The sequence below is a fragment of the Podarcis melisellensis genome (genome assembly GCF_964234715.1).
Source record: "Podarcis melisellensis genome assembly, chromosome: 4".
In the NCBI taxonomy this organism is placed as follows: domain Eukaryota; kingdom Metazoa; phylum Chordata; class Lepidosauria; order Squamata; family Lacertidae; genus Podarcis; species Podarcis melisellensis.
Window position 1 is genome coordinate 9833475 of NC_138531.1, and position 24379 is coordinate 9857853.

Below are 24379 nucleotides of genomic sequence, written 5' to 3' on the forward strand. Positions count from 1 at the left end.
ATTGAACGGGTTGGTTCTGTGACGTCAGGCGCATGGCGTTAAAAGATAAGCGACACCCCTTTCATGGCGGCTTTCAGCCCCGCCCACACGGTCCCGTCTCTTGACTTTTCTATCTCTACGTTACAACCGCCACTCCCGTCATGCCGCGCGAAACGGCGGGAGAAAGGAGCGTCTGGGGCTGAAGAGCGTCGCTCCCGTTACCATGGCAGCGGGGCCGCCTCCCTCGGCGGCGCGAGGGCCCGGCCAGAGGAGCGCATGCGCGGTCCGTCGGCTGGCGGGGTGTGTGTGTTGTGGAGGAGCCGCGCGGGCGAAGTTCTCCCCTTGTCCCCCCTTCTTCTCTTTCTCCTTAGGGCCGTGTATCTGTTTGCTGCGCAGCTGAGTCAAGGGCATGTGGAGGCTGCCTGGCTGTTGTCAGAGCTCTTCAGGGACCCACAACCCTGCAAGGTAGGCCAGGACCGTTAGGAGTATTTCCCAGTTTCTTGGGGGGGGGGCAAAGGGCCTCGAAACCAGCCATTTACCAAAACCCCTCTGGCAGAAAGAGAAGGCGGCTAGGAATGTGCTCCTTTCTCAACCTGTGGGTCCCCAGATGTCGTTGGACTACAACTCCCATCATCCCTAGCTAGCCAGGCCAGAGTTCAGGGATTATGGGAGTTGTAGTCCAACAACAACAATGGGACGCGGGTGGCGCTGTGGGTTAAATCACAGAGCCTAGGACTTGCCGATCAGAAGGTAGGCGGTTCGAATCCCCGCGGCAGGGTGAGTTCCCGTTGCTCGATCCCTGCTCCTGCCAACCTGGCAGTTCGAAAGCACGCCAGTGCAAGTAGATAAATAGGTACCGCTCCGGTGGGAAGGTAAATGGCGTTTCTGTGCGCTGCTCTGGTTTTACCAGAAGTGGCTTAGTCATGCTGGTCACATGACCCGGAAACTATACGCCGGCTCCCTCGGCCAGTAAAGCGAGATGAGTGTCGCAACCCCAGAGTCGGTCACGACTGCACCTAATAGTCAGGGGTCACTTTACCTTTACCTTTAGTCCAACAACATCTAGGGACCCACAGGTTGAGAACCACTGCAAGCAGCTGCCTATTAAGAAAACTGCTGAGGAACGTGGGTAAAAATAAAAATGGGGGAGAACCTGCATTTATTTTATTTATTTATTTATTTTATTTGTATATATCCCTTCATCTGAAGATGTCAGGGCGGTTCAGGATCAGAGCGCCTGTCTGTTAACCAGAAGTTTGGTGGTTTGAGCTGTGGGAACGATTGCAGGGGGTTGGGCTAGATGACCTTGGGGGAATCCCTTCCAACTCTATGATTCTGTTATTCTTACCGGGTGTTCTGAATGTGTTGACTTCTTTTGAATGACCCGGCCTGTTTTACATTGCACATCCGCAACACTGTTCCTATGGTCTTTCGATTGTTGTTGTTGGCAAACTGGTGAATATTTGAGTTGGGCATCATGGCTAAGCTGTATGGTAGTGCATCATGCAACATACTGGTGTTGTTAAAAACATGAGAACTGTTGGCTTAATGTTTTATTTCTGACAAGATAGATTTATGAATAATAGCTGATATGTACCAGCATGGGTTTCTTGGTCTTGTATAGAATTTATACACTTGATATGTTTCAGATGTAGCGCAGGATAGGATGAATTCTTCTGTAAAAATCCTTCTACTTACCACCATTCGCTTCTTCTTCTTTTTTCTTCCCCAAGTTACTTGAACTGCAAGTAGAAAGTCTTTGGGCACTGTCAGGAGAATGTCACGGAAAAGCTCCAGAGAATCCAAAAAAGTTAACGTTTCCAGCTCATTGGAATTGGAAGATATAAGCTTGGAGACTACAGTACCCACTGATGATATTTCTTCCTCAGAAGATCGGGAAGGTCCAGTCAAAATTACTAGACAGCTGATTGAAAGGAAGGAGCTGCTTCATAATGTGCAGTTGCTGAAAATAGAACTTTCCCAGAAGAACTTGATGTTAGACAACTTGAAGGTGGAATACCTGACTAAAGTATGATCTAATTCTTACATGTTTTAGGGTTGCAAAAAGCAAAGTTATTACTGGGAGATATAGTAATATGTTCTTGGTTTCCTTTTAAAATAGACAGAGTTTTGGGACATACTGTACTAAAAAACTGAGGGTGGGGTTTTTTGGGGGGAAGGTGGGGTAAATAAATACTCTTCATAATATGTATTGTTGGAAAGATACTGCCCTCATTTTTATATTATTCTGGGCCTCAATTAAATTCTCATTTCTTTTCTGCTGCCTGATTATCTCTTTTAGATTGAAGAACTGGAAGAAAAACTTAATGATGCTCTCCATGAGAAACAGCTGCTATCTTTACGACTAGATAACCAGTTGGCATTACAGCAAGAAGATGCTCGGTATGAGAAGGAAGAATTCGGAATCATTGTATTCTAAATACAGAAGTGGGGCCTAAATCATAACTGTCTGTTCAATATTTGTGCAATTTTTGTGTTATGCTATGCATTTGTGTTTCAGATCTTTGAGTACAGACATAATGCCAAACCATGGTTGATTTTTGTAAATATATGGCTAGTTCTTCAGGTCTGTGTGCTCCCACCTGCTCCTCCTGCATGCATAGATTTTCTCCTCCACATTCCTCAGTTTGAAGAAGATCAGAATTTTGTTCAACTCATAACATGGATTTGTGCTTGCCCCGAAAATGAGGCTTGGAAGCAATGGTGAAACTCTTAATGGAGGAAATTGCTGTCTGTTTGGAGACAAGGCAGCTTCTGAGCCAATTTTCATGCATGTAACCCTAAACTATGGTTTGGCATTTCTGAACGACCCCTTACATGCAAATTCTTTCATAGATTCACTGTACGGTCTCTGAAAAACTGAATTCAAAGGAAATGAAACATGTTTCTAGGATAAATTTATTTGGGTAAATCACAAATAATTTGTTGATGTGTTTTCTTAGAAAACATCAAGAACTAATGAAACAGGAAATGGAAACCATCTTGCTGCGCCAGAAGCAGCTAGAAAAGAATAACCATCAGTTGAGAGAGCGGTCCGGAGATATTCGCCGCAGCTTGCGTGACCTTGAATTGACTGATGAGTGCTACACCAAACTCAAATCTCTTCCAGAAGATGAACTTTCAATTCCTGAATATGTATCTGTAAGTACTTGTGCCCCATCAGAAGTATAAATCTATCACTGCTCCAGATAATGGAGATGGAGATAACTGTATATATGTCAGCAGGTTCTGGAAAAATGTGATGATGGATGGAATGTGAAGTTGAATGTTTCCATTAAAAAAATAACACCTAGGGCAGAATCCGGTGTTGTGCAAATGCACTTCTGTTCCTGCAAAACAACTTCACTTTCCTCTTGTCCTCTTACACGCCCCCCCCCCCCCGGAACCCTCCCAAGAGGAAGGTGAAGTCCTCTTGGCGTGAGTGAAAGTTCATGAGCAGCATTGGATACAACCTGTAATTTCTTAGCATCTGCTCTTCTAGCATTGACATGGTTTTCACTACTTAATAATGGCTTTCACTGGTATTCATAATTTGCCAGTCTACAGCCTTTTCCAGCTTGAGGGCAGCCTTCCAGAAGAGACTTGTTTGTGGTGGGCAGTGCCAGAGGCAAAAGTATGGTAGGCTAGCTTTACACACACACACACACACACACACACACACACACACACACACACATTCACACTCTATTTAGGCTTCAAGAGCCATTTTCAGGGTTCAGAGATGCTCTCAGCCAGGAAAAAAGCATTTGGGGGGTGATCTGGGGCCACTGAAAGGTGTGATCTGCGGAGAGGGAGTGTAATTTACGGTTTCAAGAGCCAGACAGCGAGGACCGGAAGGCCACATTTGACCCCTTGACCTAAGGTTCCCCATCTCTTGTCCAAATAAAACATTCTGTGTTTTTGCTTAATTTACAAGGTAGCATCCAATCTGCATTGTTGATCTTTTGTCCCTTCTTTTCGGTAAACACAGCAGTAAATAGACACAGCGTATAATATATTTTCACACCCAAGATCTCATGATGAAACATGGGAGCTGAAATATTGCCTCTGAACTTTGGGCCACCTAATTAATTATCGCCTCATGATAGACACCTATTATCAGTAGGTAGATGTAAGAAGCGCCTGAAATTCATTCTAACTTTTGTCATTTTGTCTCTAGATAGTCCTGTAGATGTTTGATAAAATATCGTAATGGAATTTTAAGGGTATATGTTTTAAGTTAATCTAGGAGTCCCTGGTTTAAGAAAATGTTTTTAGGATCTCAATTCTGAGGCCTTGATAAGAATAGAATAGAAATGCTTTATTGTGCATTTTTATACTTAATAAAAGCATTTAGAAGTTTGAAGGTAAATTTACCAGCATTAATTGTGTGGTTGTATAGTGCTTAGCGTATTTTAAATGTGTACTTTATTTTATTCATGCAGATTTAAAAAATTGTTTGCCAAAAAGCTCACAATTGAAATGAAGTCAAGGTGAAGAAGGAAGTGGGTATAAAATATTAATTCTTTTACACTGAAGAGTAATAATTATGTTTATGCTTCATGCATTTCAGATTCTATTTTACGAAGCAGTACATCCTTTAAAAAAGGAGCTAAATGAACTACAGGTAAAGAAGGATGCAGCATCTGAAGAACTGAATGATTACAAATCTCAGTTGAAACACTTGATGGAGGTTTGTATGCCATTTGTTTAAAAAAACAAACCTATTTTGTTCTGAAGCAGAAATAGCAACATGTTCAGTGGGATTTACTGCCAGCTAAGACGGCAGTCTTAACCGTGCTTACCTGGGAGTTAGCCCCATTGAATTGAGTAGGATTTACTTGTGAGTGAACGTGGCTAGGATTGTACTTTTTGTGTGTATAAGACTGGAGGCTTAATCTCCTGGGCTTGTCTTGCAGTATAAACCTGGCTCTGTTGGTCTGTTTTTCCCAGTGGGTGTTACAGGTTTAAAATGCCTGATGCAGCTCTTTTCAGGGAGAGTTTCCCAGGTACTAGAGCAAAGGTGAGTGTTTAGTAGAATGGCTGCTCTCTCTTTCATGAATCTAATGATATCTTTATAATGCGTTACGGTATCTTTCTGGAAAACATTTAGTAAAAAAGAAATATTGACCAAGCAATAAGATGCCATTTGGGCCAGTTGTTCAAAATGCAGGATGTGAACTTTAAAGTTATACAGAGCTCTTCTTCAAGTTAGATGCTCATGGAAAATTAAAAATAGATATTTCTTTACCAGTACATGGTAGTATGCTGTGTTTCAAGATGGAGAAAATGAGTTGTTTGTTAAAGCGAGCTTAGCGGTCAAGTTTCAGGTCACACAAAGCCCTTTTGCACTAAGATGGGATCAGAAATGGTTTCATGAGGATTACAACACCTGAAACTCCCTAGATTTCAACATTGTGTCAACAACTGTTTCTAAGTGTTGGGTGACAATGGCTGTACTTTATTCTACTTAAAGTGTAATGAGCACTTTCGTGAGCCAATGAATACATTGTACAAACACACACAATGACAAATGACAACATGAAATTCCAAAGCAACTCATAACTTGCTGCAGACTTCTGATCTGTGTCTAAGAGGAATCTTCAATAAATAAAATGTCTTGAGAGACAGATGCAGAATTTATTAAATGTGAACATTTCCTATTTCTTACCACTTGGTGTCAGTATCAACTCAGCAGTAAACAATCCCTGGAGATTAAAGAAATTGATACCTGAAAATGCTAATCAGAGAAAGTAGAGGGTAGTGAGCATTTGAGTGCTTGGGTTTCTCTGGCAAGAGAATACAAATGAAATCAATCAGCTTTCACAGTGATGAGAATTAGGACCAATTCCCAAAGTATTCTTTGCTCTAGCCAAGCACGCCCTAAAATATATTTTCTTAGATTATGTATCTGTTAAAAGAATGTACTAAACCAGGTTGATCTCTTCAGTGTTTCTTCTTCTTTGGGGCTCATCCATGACCTGAAAGAAGAAACCTGAATATTGAAAATAAGACAGTTTTAAGTTTGGCTCTCTGGTAACTAGAAAAAAAGGACTCTAGAAGTATTTGAGGAGAAAGTTTATTTTAACTTGTATTTTAATAGGTATAGCTGATCCCCAGAAGAAAAGTGATACCCAAAACACATTGGGGCTATTATGCTTCATTTATTTTCTTGGGGTTATTAAACCTCTAAGCAAGGCCTTAGAGCATCTTCCTATGAAGAAAGTTGGGAACACAGTAGGTTTGTAAATGTGTAGATGGCTCAAGAGAAGAGGAGGGATTTCTCTCTCTAATTCTCATCTAAGTTGAATTGCAGGGGGTTCAGTTCCGATAAATGTATTACTTGTACATACAGACACACACTTAGCATTACTTCAGAATAGACTCTCTTGTCTATTATCTCATTATCCTTAAAGGAACTCCTGTGAAGCTGTCAGAAAAACTGTAAGGGTCTTTCAATTATTGCAAGCCTGTCATATTTGTTCAAACTTGTTGTGACTAGCCAGTTTTGCAGCACATAGATTTGGAGAACCTTGCCTTATAAGGGAAATGAAAAAGAAGTATAAAACAACTAGTTTTTCAGGGCTTAATAAATCCACCTGCTTTAGTAGTGATTCATCTACCTCGACAGGTGGAAAATTGTATACTTAGCTATAAGCATAAATAGCGTGTTGTGACACCAGTGGATTTTTTTTTTTTTAATGCTGGTTGCAGACTTTTTAAGTTCAATACTGTCACACGCACTTGCCCCAAATCACTAAAATTTAGTCCTCTGCATTTGGCCTGTGAGACCATTTCAACCAAGCCACACCCACCTGCCCTATAGCTGACATCATATATGACGTCAGATGCAGGGCTCGTAAAGACTTGTCTCCGGTAAAAGAGGTGTGTGCCTGAAAAATGTTCCACAAGGGGCTCTGAAAGACTGGCGGTCAACCAATAGTTGGTCTTGCACAATGCTCTGAAAGGCGCTTTTGAGACTGTGCTCCACATGGTTGGATTTCAAACTGCCTCACGGGAAGTGGGAAGAGATAAAAGATTTAGCTATTAGCTACTAGTGGTCCAATTCAATTCCCCATCACTACCCAGAACAAGGTAAAAGAATGCATAGGATAGCTGAACTGATGGTGATGATGGGGTACAAGGAAAACAATACATCGAAGTCTGGAGCACCTAGTGGATTTATGCTATGTATAGAGCCAACTTTTTGATATAGTTGGAGAAATTATTTTAAACCACGTTGCTGGTAGGATGGGGAGTTGTTGACATTGTGAAGATGATAGAGCTATGTCTCTAAAAATTCAAGAAAAAGCACAATAATTTAAACAACTTTAGACGTTGCTAAACCATATTCATAAGATCCGATTAATTTAAAAATGGCAAGGATGATACAAAGACAACATAAAGAAATTGATGGGAGCTCGTTTTACAAACTCCTGTAGCAAGTATACAGGATCACTGTACACCCTTCCAAAGAAAGTGTTTATTGTGCAGTGAAAAACTCAAATGGTAATGTTTAGCAGAAATAACATACAACTGGATTTAGTGAAAGAATGGGAAACTCATATTGATCTCTATAATGGAATGTGCCAGGCAAAAACTTACCATTTTACTGAGGCATTTGGCCTTTAGGTTGAAATATTTTAAAGTATTTGTGGTCTCTTTTGGTAAGCCAGGATCTGCTAGACCTGTCTTTTAATGGTATAGCTATTTTTTAAGGTATGTGTTGATTGTGTTCATGGTAACGTGCTTTAGCATTTCCACTTGCCTCATTTAGGATAGTATTAGATTTGTCTGCATTGGTAGATGGGCGGGGTATAAATAATAAAATATTATTATTATTTATTACTATTGGTATGAACTCTCTGCGTGCCTGTCGTAGCTATAAAGTTCTAGAAACTATGTTAGCAGTAATGCTAATGGAGGTATTTTTATGGATGTTATATCTGATGAAAACTTGGTGTGGCTAGTTGTCTCCTTATTTAGACTTTCAGAAAGGACTTCTGTCTTAGTGAGAAGGTATTAGATACAGAGAAACACTGGCAGAAGGGTGTTGGTAAAAGGTGATTTCCTGCCTCCTCCCAAGGCCACGAGAACCAATAGAATGGGGCAGCTGTAGCATACAGTGGTGCCCCGCAAGACAAATGCCTCGCAAGACGGAAAACCCGCTAGACGAAAGGGTTTTCCGTTTTGGAGGTGCTTCGCAAAACGAATTTCCTATGGGCTTGCTTCGCAAGACGAAAATGTCTTGCGAGTTCCTGCGGGGTTTTTTTCCTCCCCCCCTTTTTCCCAAGCCGCTAAGCCGCTTAACAGCTGATCCGCTAAGCCGGTTAACAGCTGATCCGCTAAGCCGCTTAACAGCTGATCCGCTAAGCCGCTTAACAGCTGATCCGCTAAGCCGCTGATCCGCTTATCAGCAAATCCGCTAAGCCCCCTAAGCCGCTAATAGCGCTAATCTGCTAAGCCGCTAATGGGCTTGCTTCGCAAGACGAAAAAACCGCAAGACGAAGAGACTCGCGGAACGGATTCTTTTCGTCTTGCGAGGCACCACTGTAGATGGCTGAGGAAGAAAGGAAAGGAAAGGGGCAACCACAGAAGGTGCCTCCATCTGATTCTCCCCATCCTGCTCAGCCCCCTGTGCCACAACATATCACCTTCAGCAGGTTTGGGGGCCAAGGGAGGAAAGCAGGAAAGTCACTTTCCACTTGCTTTTCTGCTGCCTTATCTCAAGATGGAATCCAATGTAATACACACCTGTCTTTGTAATTAACAAAATGGTCTTTCTAACCTATGTCTGAAGAACCAGGACTTTTTTGCAGCCCAGAGTTCCGGCACATCTTTTGTGCGTTTCTGCAAAGCTCAACAACTTTGGATCCGGCACCTCTTTTTGTAGAAAAAAAAGCCCTGCGGAGAACCATGTATCAACTTCTGGAACCAAGTGCGGCTGTGTGTTCATGTTCCATGCACTGCCCTCCCCCATCATGCCCTATGGCAAACCCCTTTTTAAACTGACAGAGTTTGTAAGACAATTGATCAAAGGGGGAATTAAAAATGCCAAGGGCTGTGGCCGAACACTTTTGTGTGTGTGGTATATTTTTCTGAATCCCAGCCTCTATTTTCACATTAAATAGTGGTGTGGTGTTTATTTTGCAGAACTATGAAGCAGAGCGAAGAAATCGGTCAGAACTAGAAGTCAGATGTCAGCGTTTAACACTTGAACTAGCTGATACAAAGCAAATGATTCATCAAGGAGATTATAGACAAGAGAATTACGATAAAGTAAAAGGGTAAGTGTGTCTTTAGTAAAGAAAATTACAGAAGGAGCTCTCATATTGCCTTGGATCAAAGGTAATGGGTCATATCCAATGTTGCCTGTGAATAAGGAGAATGTTCCAATAAGTATCTTGTCTTGTACTGGGGCTACTTTGAGCTAGCAAAGAAGGGTGGATGTTTGGAGACCACCAAACATGTTTGGCACTATAAAACATGAGAATGAGTGTATCAACCAGGGAACTTTGCAGGGCTTTTGCAGATTGTTGCTTTGTTATACAACCATGGGAAAGTGATGACACTGCATTTTGCAACGTGAAATGATATGAAAGCGCAGGGAAAACGAGATTCTTGGACTCAGCAGGGTCCAAATTAATGTACACAAGACTTACTGTAACTTAATTTGGGCTCCACTGATGAAAGAATATCTGAAGGACTGTTGATGTTAGATTTGCACAGGAAGCATAGATTACAGAAGCAGTCAAGGGTTTGAGGGGGACATTATTTTACAGTACTCTCATTTTTTTCCCCAACAGTGAGCGTGATACATTTGAGCATGATTTTTCAGAGCTTCGAAGAAAATACGAAATATTGGAAGTATCGCACAAAGCACTAACCAAAGAAAGAAATGATTTATCAAAAGAGGTGAGATCTTCATATCTAATTTGACCTTTATCTGAAATATTTATTCAAAATGTACAAAGGCCCAAATTAGAATTTTCTCCCCCCGGCTTTTTTTTTACACTTATATTTGATATATACCTGGAGTAGTTTACTGCAGGCACCCCCAAACTCGGCCCTCCAGATTTTTGGGACTACAACTCCCTTAATCCTTCACTAACAGGACCAGTGGTCTGGGATGATGGGAATTGTAGTCCCAAAACATCTGGAGGGCCGAGTTTGGGGGTGCCTGGATCTTTATGGTACAACAAACTGCTTGTCAATCCAGTTCATGAGCTAGGCATCCCTTCTTTGTCAATCTCTTTCCCAATATTAACTGCCTGAAACTCCACCAGCCATCCTTTGGCACATAGCTTTCTTTGTTCTTTGATTCTGCCTTTTAGGAGTATCATCTGTATTTGAACAGTGTTATCATTGTTCATGATTTAGATACCTCCTTCTGTTGTCACCTCTTTGCAGTCACACTTAATAGGTTCTGTGCCTACCCAGAACCACATTTGGGAAACTCGGAGAGGGGAAGGATGTGTTTCCTTCTTTGGTATTTCTTGAATAACTGAGATTCACCAAATAGCGCTGTTTCTATAGAATGGATAAGGGAGATGCAAAGGAATCTATTTGAATCCCATCATTTCACTGTTGAAATCTATATATCAAGGGGGGGAAGCATGTGGGTGAGGAGAAGAACAAAGAGACACTCAACTGCAAAACATAATAAAATTTATACATTTTGATTATAATTTGTATATAGGCAAATTATTTGTATATAATTTTGTTTATAAATGATACTTTTTAAGACTTGGAATGGGTCATACAGTGGTACCTTGGTTTAAGAACAGCTTAGTTTATGAACAACTTGGATTAAGAACACTGCAAACCCGGAAGTGGGTGTTTTGGTTTGTGAATTTTGCCTTGGAAGCAGAACAGGTTCCGCTTCCTGTTGAGTGTGTTCCATTTGTAAATTGAGTCCCCCACTGCTATGGGAAAGCACGCCTTGGTTTAAGAACGCTTTGGTTTAAGAACGGACTTCCAGAATGGATTAGGTTCATAAACCAAGGTACAGTGGTGCCCCGCAAGACGAATGCCTCGCAAGACGAAAAACCCGCAAGACGAAAGGGTTTTTCGGTTTTTGCGACGCTTCGCTAGACGATTTTCCCTATGGGCTTGCATCGCAAGACGAAAGCCCATAGGGAAATCTCGGGGACCTTTTTTTAAATGCTGGCGGTGGGGAGCAAAGCCTTCCCCCCCCCCTCCGGACTTCAGAAGAGGTCCAGAAAGGCCGGCGGGGGCGAAAGGCTTTGCTCCCCACCGCCAGCATTTTAAAAGCGGTCCGGGATAGCAGGGAAGCGCTTCCCGCTATCCCGGACGGCTTTTGAAGGCAGGCAGGGGGGGCAAAGACTTTTGCCCCCCCCTGCCTGCCTAACCGGGGGCTTTTAAATCGCCCCGGGACTGTCCGGGGCGATTTAAAAGCCCCCGGACGGCTTTTGAAGCCTCCCCCCCGCCGCCCGGCTTCGGGGCATCGTCCCGATGCCGGGCGGTGGGGCAGGAACGCCTCCCCCCGCCGCCCGGCTTCGGGGCATCGTCCCGATGCCGGGAGGTGGGGCAGGAACGCCTCCCCCCGCCGCCCGGCTTCGGGGCATCGTCCCGATGCCGGGCGGTGGGGCAGGAACGCCTCCCCCCGCCGCCCGGCTTCGGGGCATCGTCCCGATGCCGGGCGGTGGGGCAGGAACGCCTCCCCCAGCCGCCCGGCATCGGGGCATCGTCCCGATGCCGGGCGGTGGGGCAGGAACGCCTCCCCCAGCCGCCCGGCATCGGAACGATGTCCCGAAGCCGGGCGGCCGGGCGGGAAAGCCTCCCCCCGCCGCCCGGCTTCAGGGCATCGTCCCGATGCCGGGCGGTGGGGCAGGAACGCCTCCCCCCGCCGCCCGGCTTCGGGGCATCGTCCCGATGCCGGGAGGTGGGGCAGGAACGCCTCCCCCCGCCGCCCGGCTTCGGGGCATCGTCCCGATGCCGGGCGGTGGGGCAGGAACGCCTCCCCCCGCCGCCCGGCTTCGGGGCATCGTCCCGATGCCGGGCGGTGGGGCAGGAACGCCTCCCCCAGCCGCCCGGCATCGGGGCATCGTCCCGATGCCGGGCGGTGGGGCAGGAACGCCTCCCCCAGCCGCCCGGCATCGGAACGATGTCCCGAAGCCGGGCGGCCGGGCGGGAAAGCCTCCCCCCGCCGCCCGGCTTCGGGGCATCGTCCCGATGCCGGGCGGTGGGGCAGGAACGCCTCCCCCCGCCGCCCGGCATCGGGGCATCGTCCCGATGCCGGGCGGTGGGGCAGGAACGCCTCCCCCCGCCGCCCGGCTTCGGGGCATCGTCCCGATGCCGGGCGGTGGGGCAGGAACGCCTCCCCCCGCCGCCCGGCATCGGGGCATCGTCCCGATGCCGGGCGGTGGGGCAGGAACGCCTCCCCCCGCCGCCCGGCATCGGGGCATCGTCCCGATGCCGGGCGGTGGGGCAGGAACGCCTCCCCCAGCCGCCCGGCATCGGAACGATGTCCCGAAGCCGGGCGGCCGGGCGGGAAAGCCTCCCCCCGCCGCCCGGCTTCGGGGCATCGTCCCGATGCCGGGCGGTGGGGCAGGAACGCCTCCCCCCGCCGCCCGGCATCGGGGCATCGTCCCGATGCCGGGCGGTGGGGCAGGAACGCCTCCCCCCGCCGCCCGGCTTCGGGGCATCGTCCCGATGCCGGGCGGTGGGGCAGGAACGCCTCCCCCAGCCGCCCGGCATCGGGGCATCGTCCCGATGCCGGGCGGTGGGGCAGGAACGCCTCCCCCCGCCGCCCGGCATCGGGGCATCGTCCCGATGCCGGGCGGTGGGGCAGGAACGCCTCCCCCAGCCGCCCGGCTTCGGGGCATCGTCCCGATGCCGGGCGGTGGGGCAGGAACGCCTCCCCCCGCCGCCCGGCTTCGGGGCATCGTCCCGATGCCGGGCGGTGGGGCAGGAACGCCTCCCCCAGCCGCCCGGCATCGGGGCATCGTCCCGATGCCGGGCGGTGGGGCAGGAACGCCTCCCCCAGCCGCCCGGCATCGGAACGATGTCCCGAAGCCGGGCGGCCGGGCGGGAAAGCCTCCCCCCGCCGCCCGGCTTCGGGGCATCGTCCCGATGCCGGGCGGTGGGACAGGAACGCCTCCCCCCGCCGCCCGGCATCGGGGCATCGTCCCGATGCCGGGCGGTGGGGCAGGAACGCCTCCCCCAGCCGCCCGGCTTCGGGGCATCGTCCCGATGCCGGGCGGTGGGGCAGGAACGCCTCCCCCAGCCGCCCGGCTTCGGGGCATCGTCCCGATGCCGGGCGGTGGGGCAGGAACGCCTCCCCCAGCCGCCCGGCTTCGGGGCATCGTCCCGATGCCGGGCGGTGGGGCAGGAACGCCTCCCCCAGCCGCCCGGCATCGGAACGATGTCCCGAAGCCGGGCGGCCGGGCGAGAAAGCCTCCCCCCGCCGCCCGGCATCGGAACGATGTCCCGAAGCCGGGCGGCCGGGCGAGAAAGCCTCCCCCCGCCGCCCGGCTTCAGAACGATGTCCCGAAGCCCGGCGGCGGGGCGGGAAAGCCTCCCCCCGCCGCCCGGCATCGGAACGATGTCCCGAAGCCGAGCGGCGGGGCGAGAAAGCCTTTGTCCCCCCTGCCTGCCTTCCCAGGGGCTTTTAAATCGCCCCGGACAGCGGAGAAGTCCTCCGCTGTCCCGGGCGATTTTAAAATGCCGCCGGCCAGAAGAGGTCGGGGGAAGGCGTTTTCCATAGGAACGCATTAATTGATTTTCAATGCATTCCTATGGAAAACCGTGCATCGCAAGACGAAAAACTCGCAAGACGAAGAGACTTGCGGAACGAATTAATTTCGTCTTGCGAGGCACCACTGTACCACTGTATATATAAATTACATTGTGCTGCATGCAGGGATGAATAGTGTGCTGCCACAGCAAATATACCTAAAGAGCAAGGAATGAGTACAAATGCAAATCTAGGTTGTTCACTTAAGAGAAGTGTGTCATCCATTGCAATGAGGAGATTCAGAATTGCATCTTGTTTTCTTAAACCACCCTGGAAGCTCTGTTAAATATAAATATTCACAGTGGTACTCAGCTAAGTCATACAGAGTTGAGCAATTGAAATCAGGGGGTGGTAGTCAACTAAGTTTTACTCAGAATAGACCCATTAAATTTAATTGAATAATTTAGTTGTGTTCATTCATTTCAGAGAGTCGACTCTGAGTAAACCTTTGTTGAATACTTCTCAGTGACCTTGCATCCAACAGTTTCAGTGGATCCACCCTGAGTGTGACTAATATCTATAAATCTTTTAAATAAAATAAGAAAAAACTCTAACCTGGGAGGTGGGGGTTGTACTACAGACTGCCTGATTTTATCATAGCTATTTTGTATTTAAAGGTTGCAGCTTTACAGCAGTCTGTTACCTTACTGCAAAAAGATAAGGATTACCTCAACCGTCAAAACATGGAGCTTAATGTTCGCTGTGCTCATGAGGAAGATCGTCTTGAAAGGCTTCAGGTTCAGCTAGAAGATGCTAAGAAGGCCAGAGAAGAAATTTATGAGAAATATGTCACATCCAGGTACACAGTTCTGTTAAATCATTCAACAAATGATTCATTGCTGTAGACCATTGTTGGGTTGGAAAAAATTGTTTACAGTGAACATAATGTTTTTGGGCAGTTGATCAGATTTCCCCAGAAACAATCAGTTGAAATCAAATTATGTTGTAGTGTTCTCAGGTTTTAGTTTCTACATACAGAAAAATCTTAAAGCAGCTGTGAGACCATTATAAAACTTAAAACAATAATTTTTCATTATCGCTAGAGAATTTACAGTGGTGCCTCGCAAGGCGAAAAACCCGCTAGACGAAAAGGTTTTCCATTTTTCGATGTGCTTCGCAAGACGAATTTCCCTATGGGCTTGCTTCACAAGACGAAAACGTCTTGCGAGTCTTGCGATTTTTTTCGCTCCCCCCCTTTTTCTAAGCCGCTAATAGCCTTTTAGCTGCTAAGCCGCTAAGCCTTTAAAAGCCGCTAAGCCGCTTATAGCGCTAATCCGCTAAGTCGCTAATAGGGTTGCTTCGCAAGACGAAAAAACCGCTAGACGAAGAGACTCACGGAACGGATTATTTTCGTCTTGCGAGGCACCATTGTACAGTCAGAAATTAAGCCTGTTAATATTTTCCTCAGGTTGCACTATATTACCAAAACTAAAACTACAGTGGTACCTCTGGATGCGAACGGGATCCGTTCCAGAGCCCCGTTCACATCCTGAAGCGAACGCAACCCGCGTCTGCGCATGCGTGGGCCACGATCCGCCGCTTCACGCGTGCACGTGACGTCATTTTCAGCATCTGTGCGAGCGGCGAAACCCGGAAGTAACACACTCCGTTACTTCAGGGTTGCCGCGGAGCGCAACCCGAAAATGCTCAACCCAACCTACTTCAACCTGAGGTATGACTGTATTATGATGCCTTTAATATTTGATTAAACAATCCACTCTAATCTCCCAAGTAGCTTAAGATCAGTGATACGATAATGTTTTATTTTGCATTGTTAGTAGTAAAGCTCCTGTGGACTTATTTGCAATTCTATAGCATGTCACCAACATCAGTGCAAAATAACATACATATGAAAGGGAATATCTGTGAATTCTGAACAAGTATTGGTTCAGTTGGTAACAACATATATGCAGGAATCTGCTAGTGCTTAAGGGATGGCAACTTATCATTTTACCTAGTAGCTGAGCTCAGGCTCAGGTTGGCAATAGGCCAAAAGGAAGACATATATAACAGAGAGCAGTTCTTTTTATCTAGGAGTAAAAAAGCAAAGATTCTTCTCAGTCGGTGAGATCCAACATCACATTTTCTTCAGAGGGTCCCCCCCAACCCAACCTTGGAAGCAGAATGGGAAGTCCTTGTTGCCCAAGCAGAATGCCACCGTTTGATAAATCTTACTGGGCGATAAGCAACTCAAAAGGGATAATACAAAGAAAGCTACAGATTCTTTTTTAACTTGCTTTGCTTTTTTTTTTAATAAAGAGACCATTATAAAACAGAATATGAAAACAAACTGCATTATGAATTGGAACAAATAAGGCAGAAGACATCTCAAGAAATAGAGCAGCTTCGAACAGCTACAAAGGAAATGTATGAACGTGAAAACAGGTGGGTAACTACTTTTAGAAATAATGGAACATAAAAACAAATAAGGAAGGAAAATACCTTGCATTTGGTGCTTGATAATTCTGAAACACATTTTCGATCCTCATTTGTACTAATTGCTTATGGCTTCTCGAAGCTACCAGCATGAGTTTGACCAAACTGCGGGAAGCAGTGGAAGACAGGAGTGCCTGGCGTGCTCTGGTCCATGGGGTCACGAAGAGTCAGACATGACTAAGCAACTAAACAACAACATGGCTTCTCTCTGTTGCCAGCATTGGTCTAGAATGCACCCGGAAGAGGCTATGTTGTGGATTTGTCTCCCATGACCCTCGTTTCTGATGACGAGGCACACTGCAACACTTCCCACACCAAAATATTTTTAGTTGGAATAGCAAAAGCAACCTTCTGTTTCATTCACATGTAAGACAGATCATGCTGTATCATTAATGAGCCACAATGAGCCACCGGCTCATTTTTAGAAGTCTTACTTTTTGTCACTCCTTGTTACCTTCAAAATCCTTTTTTCTAAAATCCCTCTTTTTGACAGTGGTGGCAGAGCTAATGGAAGTTTAGTTCAGAACACGGTGCTGCCTCTATGAGAGAATACGATCAAACTCATTTATATAATAATCAGGTTCTTATGTGTGTGCATGGTTCCTGAAATATGAACATACAAATTATGACAGGTAGTAATGCAAAGAGAATGCAACAGGTTTGTGCAATCAACTGCATTTGCATGGAATGATGTTTTAGGTTTTAAATAGCCTTATGTTGATTTGTGAAAGCTAAAGAACTGATACGTAGTATTTAGTCCTCATTTCCCTTCTCCTCTACCACCAGTCAGGTAAATTATACCAACTACATATTGCATCACTGGGATTAACAGAAAGCTTTGCTTCCCATGTACAGACTTGTATTGTGTTACATAAAACAGCTTTAAGGTCTGTTTGTTTATGGAGGTTTGACAGATGTAAAAATGTTTGCATGCAAAATAGCTAAAAATATTGGTCTGGAACCAGTTGGCAGAAATTTTGTTCTTCATCTTGAAGTTATGGTTTCTTGACTGCCAATTCCTGAATGTCTTTATGATATAAAAGAACATTTGTGAATAAGAATCTTGAAAACAATGCTTTATTTTTATCCCTGTTGGGACAAAAAGGGTGTGGTAAGCCAGTGAATCATTATATTTCTGTTCTTAAACTTGCACACGTTTTCTGTTGTTTAATGTAGCTATGTGCTTTGAAAATTTGTATCGTGTTATGAAACTCAAAGCAGGTTCTGCTTGTAGGCTTCTGAAGTGACCATCAAAGCTGTTACACTATAGTTGTTCAACTCTTACACACCATTGCTAAACCTGCTAACTGGAAAACAAATGTGATTGAAAACTGAGTTACATTTAGGTAAAGGTAAAGGGACCCCTGACCATTAGGTCCAGTTGTGGCCGACTCTGGGGTTGCGGCGCTCATCTCACTTTATTGGCCAAGGGAGCTGGCGTACAGCTTCCGGGTCATGTGGCCAGCATGACTAAGCCGCTTCTGGCGAACCAGAGCAGCGCACGGAAACACCATTTACCTTCCCGCCGGAGCAGTACCTATTTATCTACCTGTACTTTGACATGCTTTCGAACCGCTAGGTGGGCAGGAGCTGGGACCGAGCAACGGGAGCTCACCCTGTCACGGGGATTCGAACTGCCAACCTTCTGATCAGCAAGTCCTAGGCTCTGTGGTTTAACCCACAGCGCCACCCGCGTCGCCTGAGTTACATTTACATAGACGCATTTTAGATCGGGGTGTTAATCATTCTGTCTCTGCTTATTTCCAACACTTCTCTACATAGTGCTTCTCTAGACAAATACACACTCTATTTTTCCACAACCCAATACACTGCTGCAACATGCAATCCTTAGGCCACATAATTAAGTTTGGATGCTTGGCAAATGTCAACTTTTGCAGAGCTGGAACTTGCTTTTAACCCAACTTGCAACATTCTATACTCTTCATCTACCACCACCCCTTCTCAAAAAGAGCAATGGCAATAAAATGGTGGAGGCTACATTGATGGGACCAGAAGGAAATAATGGCACATTGTTACAGGATGGAGTTGTTCTAGGGCTGCCTAGCCTACAGCCACTGGGTTCCCTCCACTTGGAAGGAGAATCACGCAAGCATTGGGTTAACTTTGAACAAGGGCTATGGTTTCCCTTGTTGATGGCAGCAGGTTAAATTTAATTGAGAAGGAGCGGAGCATGATTCACACAAGGTACAGTGGAGATGTAACAGAGCCCTGAGGAGACAGGTGCTTCTGACACAAACAGAGGGAAGCAAAAACTGAGGAGAAGAAAAGGCACTAAGACAACGGGAGGGAGAAACCGCAGGAGCTCTCTTCTCCCTGACTAAGGCACATGCAGACACAATAATGACACAACGCACAGGATATGGTGTTTGAAAGATGTGCTTCAAGCAGGAAACTGACTCCAGAGGAGGGAGACAGAACAACTCCTTTGGAGTGACAATGCTTCCCGCTTTTGAATGCTGGGGGGGGGGCACAATCCCACTTGCAGGCATCTTCGCTCCCAGTCAGAAACACCTTTCAGGTAAGACTAGCAGTCCCATTTCCAGCACCAGTTTTGAAATAATGAGGTGACTTTCATACAAACAGACTTTCAAATTACATACATGAGCTTGCAGGAAGAAGTCAATCAACTCAAGGAACAACAGTTTTCTGCATTGAAAACAATAGATCTATTGACATAAGCTGAGGTGCACTTTAGTCCCCCCCAAAAAAACATGTTCTTGAGAAAGTAGCTGCTATGGATCAATATCTTTACATTTCAGTTCAAGGATGTAGCAGAAGAGTCTTCAACTCCTTTAGAAGCTGCAGGAATCATTTGATCAGTGCATGATCTTTAAAGAAAAGTGTTTGGTTCTTTGCAACTATAGCTTTTGCAAGAATAGCTAGAATAAATCCCTTGCGAACAGTATTCCCAGCTAAAGTAATATTTCACTTTGTATCTTTTTGTAAGCCTTTTCTGACAGGCCCGTGTTACCTTTTCAGCCAGTCTCAGGACAGTCAGCATCTAATATAATATGAATAGATGGAAAAATCCTTATTTACACTCAACCCACCACACTTTCGCCAGTTAAAGTAGACTTGACTGGGCAAGATTACCTAATGATGTAACTGAGTATAAGGCAGCTTCATATGTTCATAAAACCTATGCAAAACACTCAACATCATGCTGCTGCTGAAAAATGGGTAAAATGATTAAAGGAAGGCAAGAGAAAATGCTCACTGCTTGAGGAAAGAAGGAGGAACCCAGAAAGTTTGTCTCCTTAGCATCTTAGCATTACATATATTTGTGTAAGATACAGAATGTTTTGCTGACATAAAGCCATATGTATTAGATCCTTTTCCAAGGATAATATAATCCCTTTTTCTGGTTTGAGGCAAAGCAAATTTCTCTCAAGGGATTGTTGTAACATCCCTTGCAGTGTTCTTGAAGATGCCTCTGGGCTTATAAATGTAGCATTGAGCCATTTTACACATTACAAAACAGCAAACCTAGAATTGACACTGAGTGCAAAGGCATTATTGGTGCCCTACTGAGTGTTACATGTTTGCAAATAACTGTTTGTTGCATTCAGTGTTACTTTCTTTGCATTTAAAATACTTTAAAGTGTACACTTAGAAAATGTGGTGTGTGAGTCAATCCTAATGAGATTAAGAATCAGAGTAGGGTGTACACCTAAAAATTTACACAAGTGCACCTGAAGTGACTTGGAGGATACATATTTGATTGTTCATTTAATGAATGCTCTGCTGTTCTATTTATTTATTTGTTGCTGGAACTATACGAATCAGCCTTGTCACAATGGAAAGTGTTCCTCAGTTGCCTCTCACTTGATATTTTTGAATCCCTTTGTGTTTTGTTTTTAGTTTCCCTGTTTCTTGTTGCTGTTGTTCACTGGCTTAGTTGTAGTTTTCCCATTATTATTATTTGGCAGATGAGCACACACCATTATTCAAAGAAAGTAAAAACAGACCTAACCATCTATAACTTTTGACCATAAAATGTTTTCCTCTGAGAATTTATTTTATTTTTTAGATACAGACCATTTAAAAATGGTAAATGGTTAGGAAAATTCCCCTCATGAAATGGTATTTGAAGGCCTGTACAACATTTGTACATAAGGCAACAGAGTCTGACTTTTTCATCTTGTAGTAGTTACATAAATCTGCACCACTTTTAAAATTTCTGTTTTATAGGCAAGGGATGTTAATAGTAAAATCACTGATTTTACCCCCCCCCCCCAAATCATGGCCAGTGGTGAGGGATGATCCAATAGAACATCGGGGGGGGGGGGCAGAATGGAGAAGGTAGATCTAAAACATAATTGTCATGAAATGTTTCATTTGATTATTATTTTACACGATGACATCTAGCATACCAAATCAGAATAAACAGCATTCGCATGAAATATTTACCACATGACAATGATATGGTAAAGTCACTTTGTGAAGCAGCACCCACATCAAAAAGTAGTGTGAGAATTGAGCCTAGTGTTTCAAGCTTAAAAGCCTTATAGCTAAATGAGAGCTGCTTTTTGATCTAAAAATAGCAATTGTTAATGCAGCATTTCTCCTCCTCAAAAGAAACAATGAAACTTCAAAGGTGAAATCTCTGTACAACTGCCACGTTAAAACACATATTCATAAAATAGGTGAATATTTGATATTATGAGCATAAATTTAATATAGGAGCTAGGCCTTAACAAAGTTTGGGTCTCAAATTAGGAAGAACTAAAAATAGTAGGGCTGTGATACAAATATTTTAGCATGAAAGGGGTTTTTCAGTAGCTTTGATAAGCTTTACCATTTCAGCCTTCATTCTGGGAACAGTATGTTCTTCAATCAGCCAATCAAATTTGGCAGTGTGGTGGCATCACGGAAAACAAGTGAAGTTTATTCAGAGTGGGGGTAATTCATCCTCAATTGCATTGCCCTCGCTCTGAATTCGGTTTAGTTGCCTCCCTGATGTTATCACATAGCCACTTTCAACCAATCAGCACTATAGACTCAGAATATGAGTCTAGCTGGCACCCGAGTGAGTAAGGGGATTGCAATTGTATTATTATTACCTACTCTTGAGGGGGGTGTATTTAGTTATCAGGCAAGGGTATAAGCCACTAAACACCAAAATGGTACCACAATGGTATACATTAAAATAATTACCACAATCCTAAACAAAGCAAAAACGCCTAATTGTTTATACCGTCTAGAAAAATTGTTTAACCCGTACTTAACCTGAAACTGTTCTTAACCTGAAGCACCCCTTTAGGTAATGGGGCCTCGTGCTGCCGCCACGCGATTTCTGTTCTCATCCTGAAGCAAAGTTCTTAACCTGAGGTACTATTTCTGTGTTAGCGGAGTCTGTAACCTGAAGTGTATGTAACCCGAGGCACCACTGTATTCTATCTAAATACATACACAAGTTTCTATGAAATTTTGAGGAAATTGGTGGATGAAGAATGGAAAGAAAAATGTATGCACATAACCAGATTTTCCCCTGTTGGAGCTCAGTTACAGAAAAACTAGATCAGTACCATAACTTGTGAAAATATACAAGAGAATAAAAGGAACATTTACTCTGAAACACTTTTGAATTTCAGAAATTTAAGAGAAGCCAGAGATAATGCTGTGACAGAGAGAGAAAGAGCTATTGCAGCTGAAAAAGATGCTTTAGGAAAACATGAGCAGCTTTTAGAACAGTAAGTACGTTCACCTTTCTTTTTCCTTTCACATTTATTTAAAAAGAGACTTGAACATTTGTACAAATAAAGTTGAGGTTTCTGGTTTCAAACTACTTGTTCAGAGGTGTCACTGTGCTTGACAGCTTGAGCTTCTCCTTTCACCCTGTCCAGGCTGTCATATTTAGATCTCTGACAAGCTAACTAGTGTAAATTGTTATTGGGAGTGAAGAATTGGAAAAGCCAAGTTTCTAGTAAACCATTTGAAAATTTAGCAGGAAAAAGTAAACTTCCCAACGAATGTATATTTGCCTGAACTGTAGTTTGGTAGTTGTTGTCTTTATTGGCATCTTGAATCCATTAGCAAAGATTAGAGATTTCCTTTGGCTCTCCGTGCTAAGCTGTGGAACATTCTGTTTATTGGCAATATGGACATTCTGCACAACTGTTAATTTGCCTGCATAACAACCTTTTTTAGGTAGTTAACTGCTGTCTCTGTCCCACTCTTTTAGTCATTCAACCTCATGGCTCCTTGTTCTTAGCTCCTTCAACCTTAGAGCCCCTTTTCTCACTCAGCTTGCCAGCTGGAAATTCTTACCAGATAGGAAGTCAGAAGTCACTTATTGCTTCATTCATAAGGCTGTTATATCAGTGTTACGATACAATCTGTGCTACAGCTTTTGACACAGCAGTCATGCTGTTGAACACTTCTCTTCTCTTGAGAAAGAACTCGGCAGACAGTCTTGGTTTATTGTCGGTCATTTTCATATTTGTCATGAGATTTTCATAAGACTGCAAGTGGTGACATAAAAGTGTAGCATCTTTTATTACTGACTAACATCACTTGGCTTTTGATGTGAAAGTAAATCCATTTTGAAATTTTATGACAGATGTTAATGACAGTTTTGTGCTTATGTGAAAGCTTTTTATATCAGTAAGCTTCTTTTTTAAAGAATATATACTAATATTTTTTGGTCTCTGGTCTCTTTCTAAAGTGTGACATGTCTTATTTGATTTTCTTGCATATAAAGCAGTAAAGAGTATAAATTAATGATTAGGATGTCTCAACTGAATTAGGTCAAAATAAAATTATGACATTTAAGGTTGTTAATATATTATTAAACTTGAAATCAGCATTTCTGGGAAAGATGCTTATACGTACGTTGATTTTTAGCAAATTGTTTACACAAAAAATATCTGTAGTCATTTTATCATTAAACAAAGCACTTCTGGATTAAACTTGTATTTTTGCTGACTTTTATCAAACATAACCCACACCTGCATGACCGTGGGTCTTTGGGATACCTATCCTCTAAATTATTTTAAGATATGAATGTCTGGGGGAAAGGAAACAAGTTAGCAAACAATGGGTGACATCAATGACCACACAGTTGCACAATAGAAATCCCCTGGCGCATCACGACTTCCACTTTCTCCTTTCCCTCTTCCAGCACCCTTCCCCTGTGGCGCGAGCGCACACACACACATACACACACACACAAACAAACAAATCTGACCGGTGAGCTGGCTACAGGGGAGCAAAGAAGAAGCAGAAGCCACATTGCATGAGCAAATACCACTTTGGAAACATTTTAAGCATGTGGTGCCCTCAAAATTACAGTGGGTGATATCTAAATCAGGCACACTTGTTTCATGAAAAAAATCACGAGGCACACCACCATTAGAAAATGTTAAAACATTTAACTCTGTGCCTGTATTGACTATATATAAAGTAATTCTCTTGAATAGGAATCAAATAAACACAAAGAAAGTATTTTATAATTACTTTATTATGAAATAGTAAGTAAACAGAAATATGAAAAATTATAAAATACTTTATTTTTAAATCTTTTGAATTTTTCAATTTTTCCCACGGCACACCAGGCAACATCTGTGGTTGAAAAACACTAAATCATACTCTTGAGTAGGCCTATAGAAATGGGTAAATTCTGAGAATGTCTAATGTTAAAGTAACCACCTGGTATTTGTGAAACAAATATTTTTTTAAAAAAGCAAACTTTGCTCTGGTTCCTGATTCTGCCACCTGCTGCTTACAAGGGAGTATATACCATTAAGTTTTCTTCAGAGTAGATCATGCTAATTAATTTTGATGGGCCTAAAGGTAAAGGGACCCCTGACCATTAGGTCCAGTCATGGATGATTCTGGGGTTGCCACGCTCATCTCACTTTATTGGCCGAGGGAGCCAGCGTACAGCTTCCGGGTCATGTGGCCAGCATGACTAAGCCGTTTTTGGCAAACCAGAGCAGCGCACAGAAACGCTGTTTACCTTCCCACCGGAGCGGTACCTATTTATATACTTGCACTTTGACATGCTTTTGAACTGCTAGGTTGGCAGGAGCTGAGACCAAACAACAGGAGCTCACCCCGTCATGGGGATTCGAACCGCCGACCTTCTGATCGGCAAGTCCTAGGCTCTGTGGTTTAACCCACAGTGCCACTCGCATCCCTTTCAATGGGCCTACTCTGTGTGTCAATCATCATAATGTCAGG

General features: G+C 44.2%; 1 protein-coding gene across 1 annotated transcript in view; it reads left to right on the top strand.

Moving 5' to 3' along the window:
* The first annotated feature begins 26 nt into the window (after nt 1–26).
* The window catches only part of PIBF1 (progesterone immunomodulatory binding factor 1), a 93625-nt gene continuing 69272 nt past the window's right edge, over nt 27–24379 (top strand). Inside the window, exons 1-10 of the mRNA XM_081907310.1 lie at nt 27–444; nt 1713–2008; nt 2282–2382; nt 2943–3141; nt 4553–4672; nt 9133–9266; nt 9786–9894; nt 14356–14537; nt 15998–16123; nt 21790–21888. Coding sequence (XP_081763436.1) covers nt 1757–2008; nt 2282–2382; nt 2943–3141; nt 4553–4672; nt 9133–9266; nt 9786–9894; nt 14356–14537; nt 15998–16123; nt 21790–21888 — 1322 coding nt within the window. The 5' untranslated portion in view covers nt 27–444; nt 1713–1756. The remainder of the gene's footprint in view (nt 445–1712; nt 2009–2281; nt 2383–2942; nt 3142–4552; nt 4673–9132; nt 9267–9785; nt 9895–14355; nt 14538–15997; nt 16124–21789; nt 21889–24379) is intronic.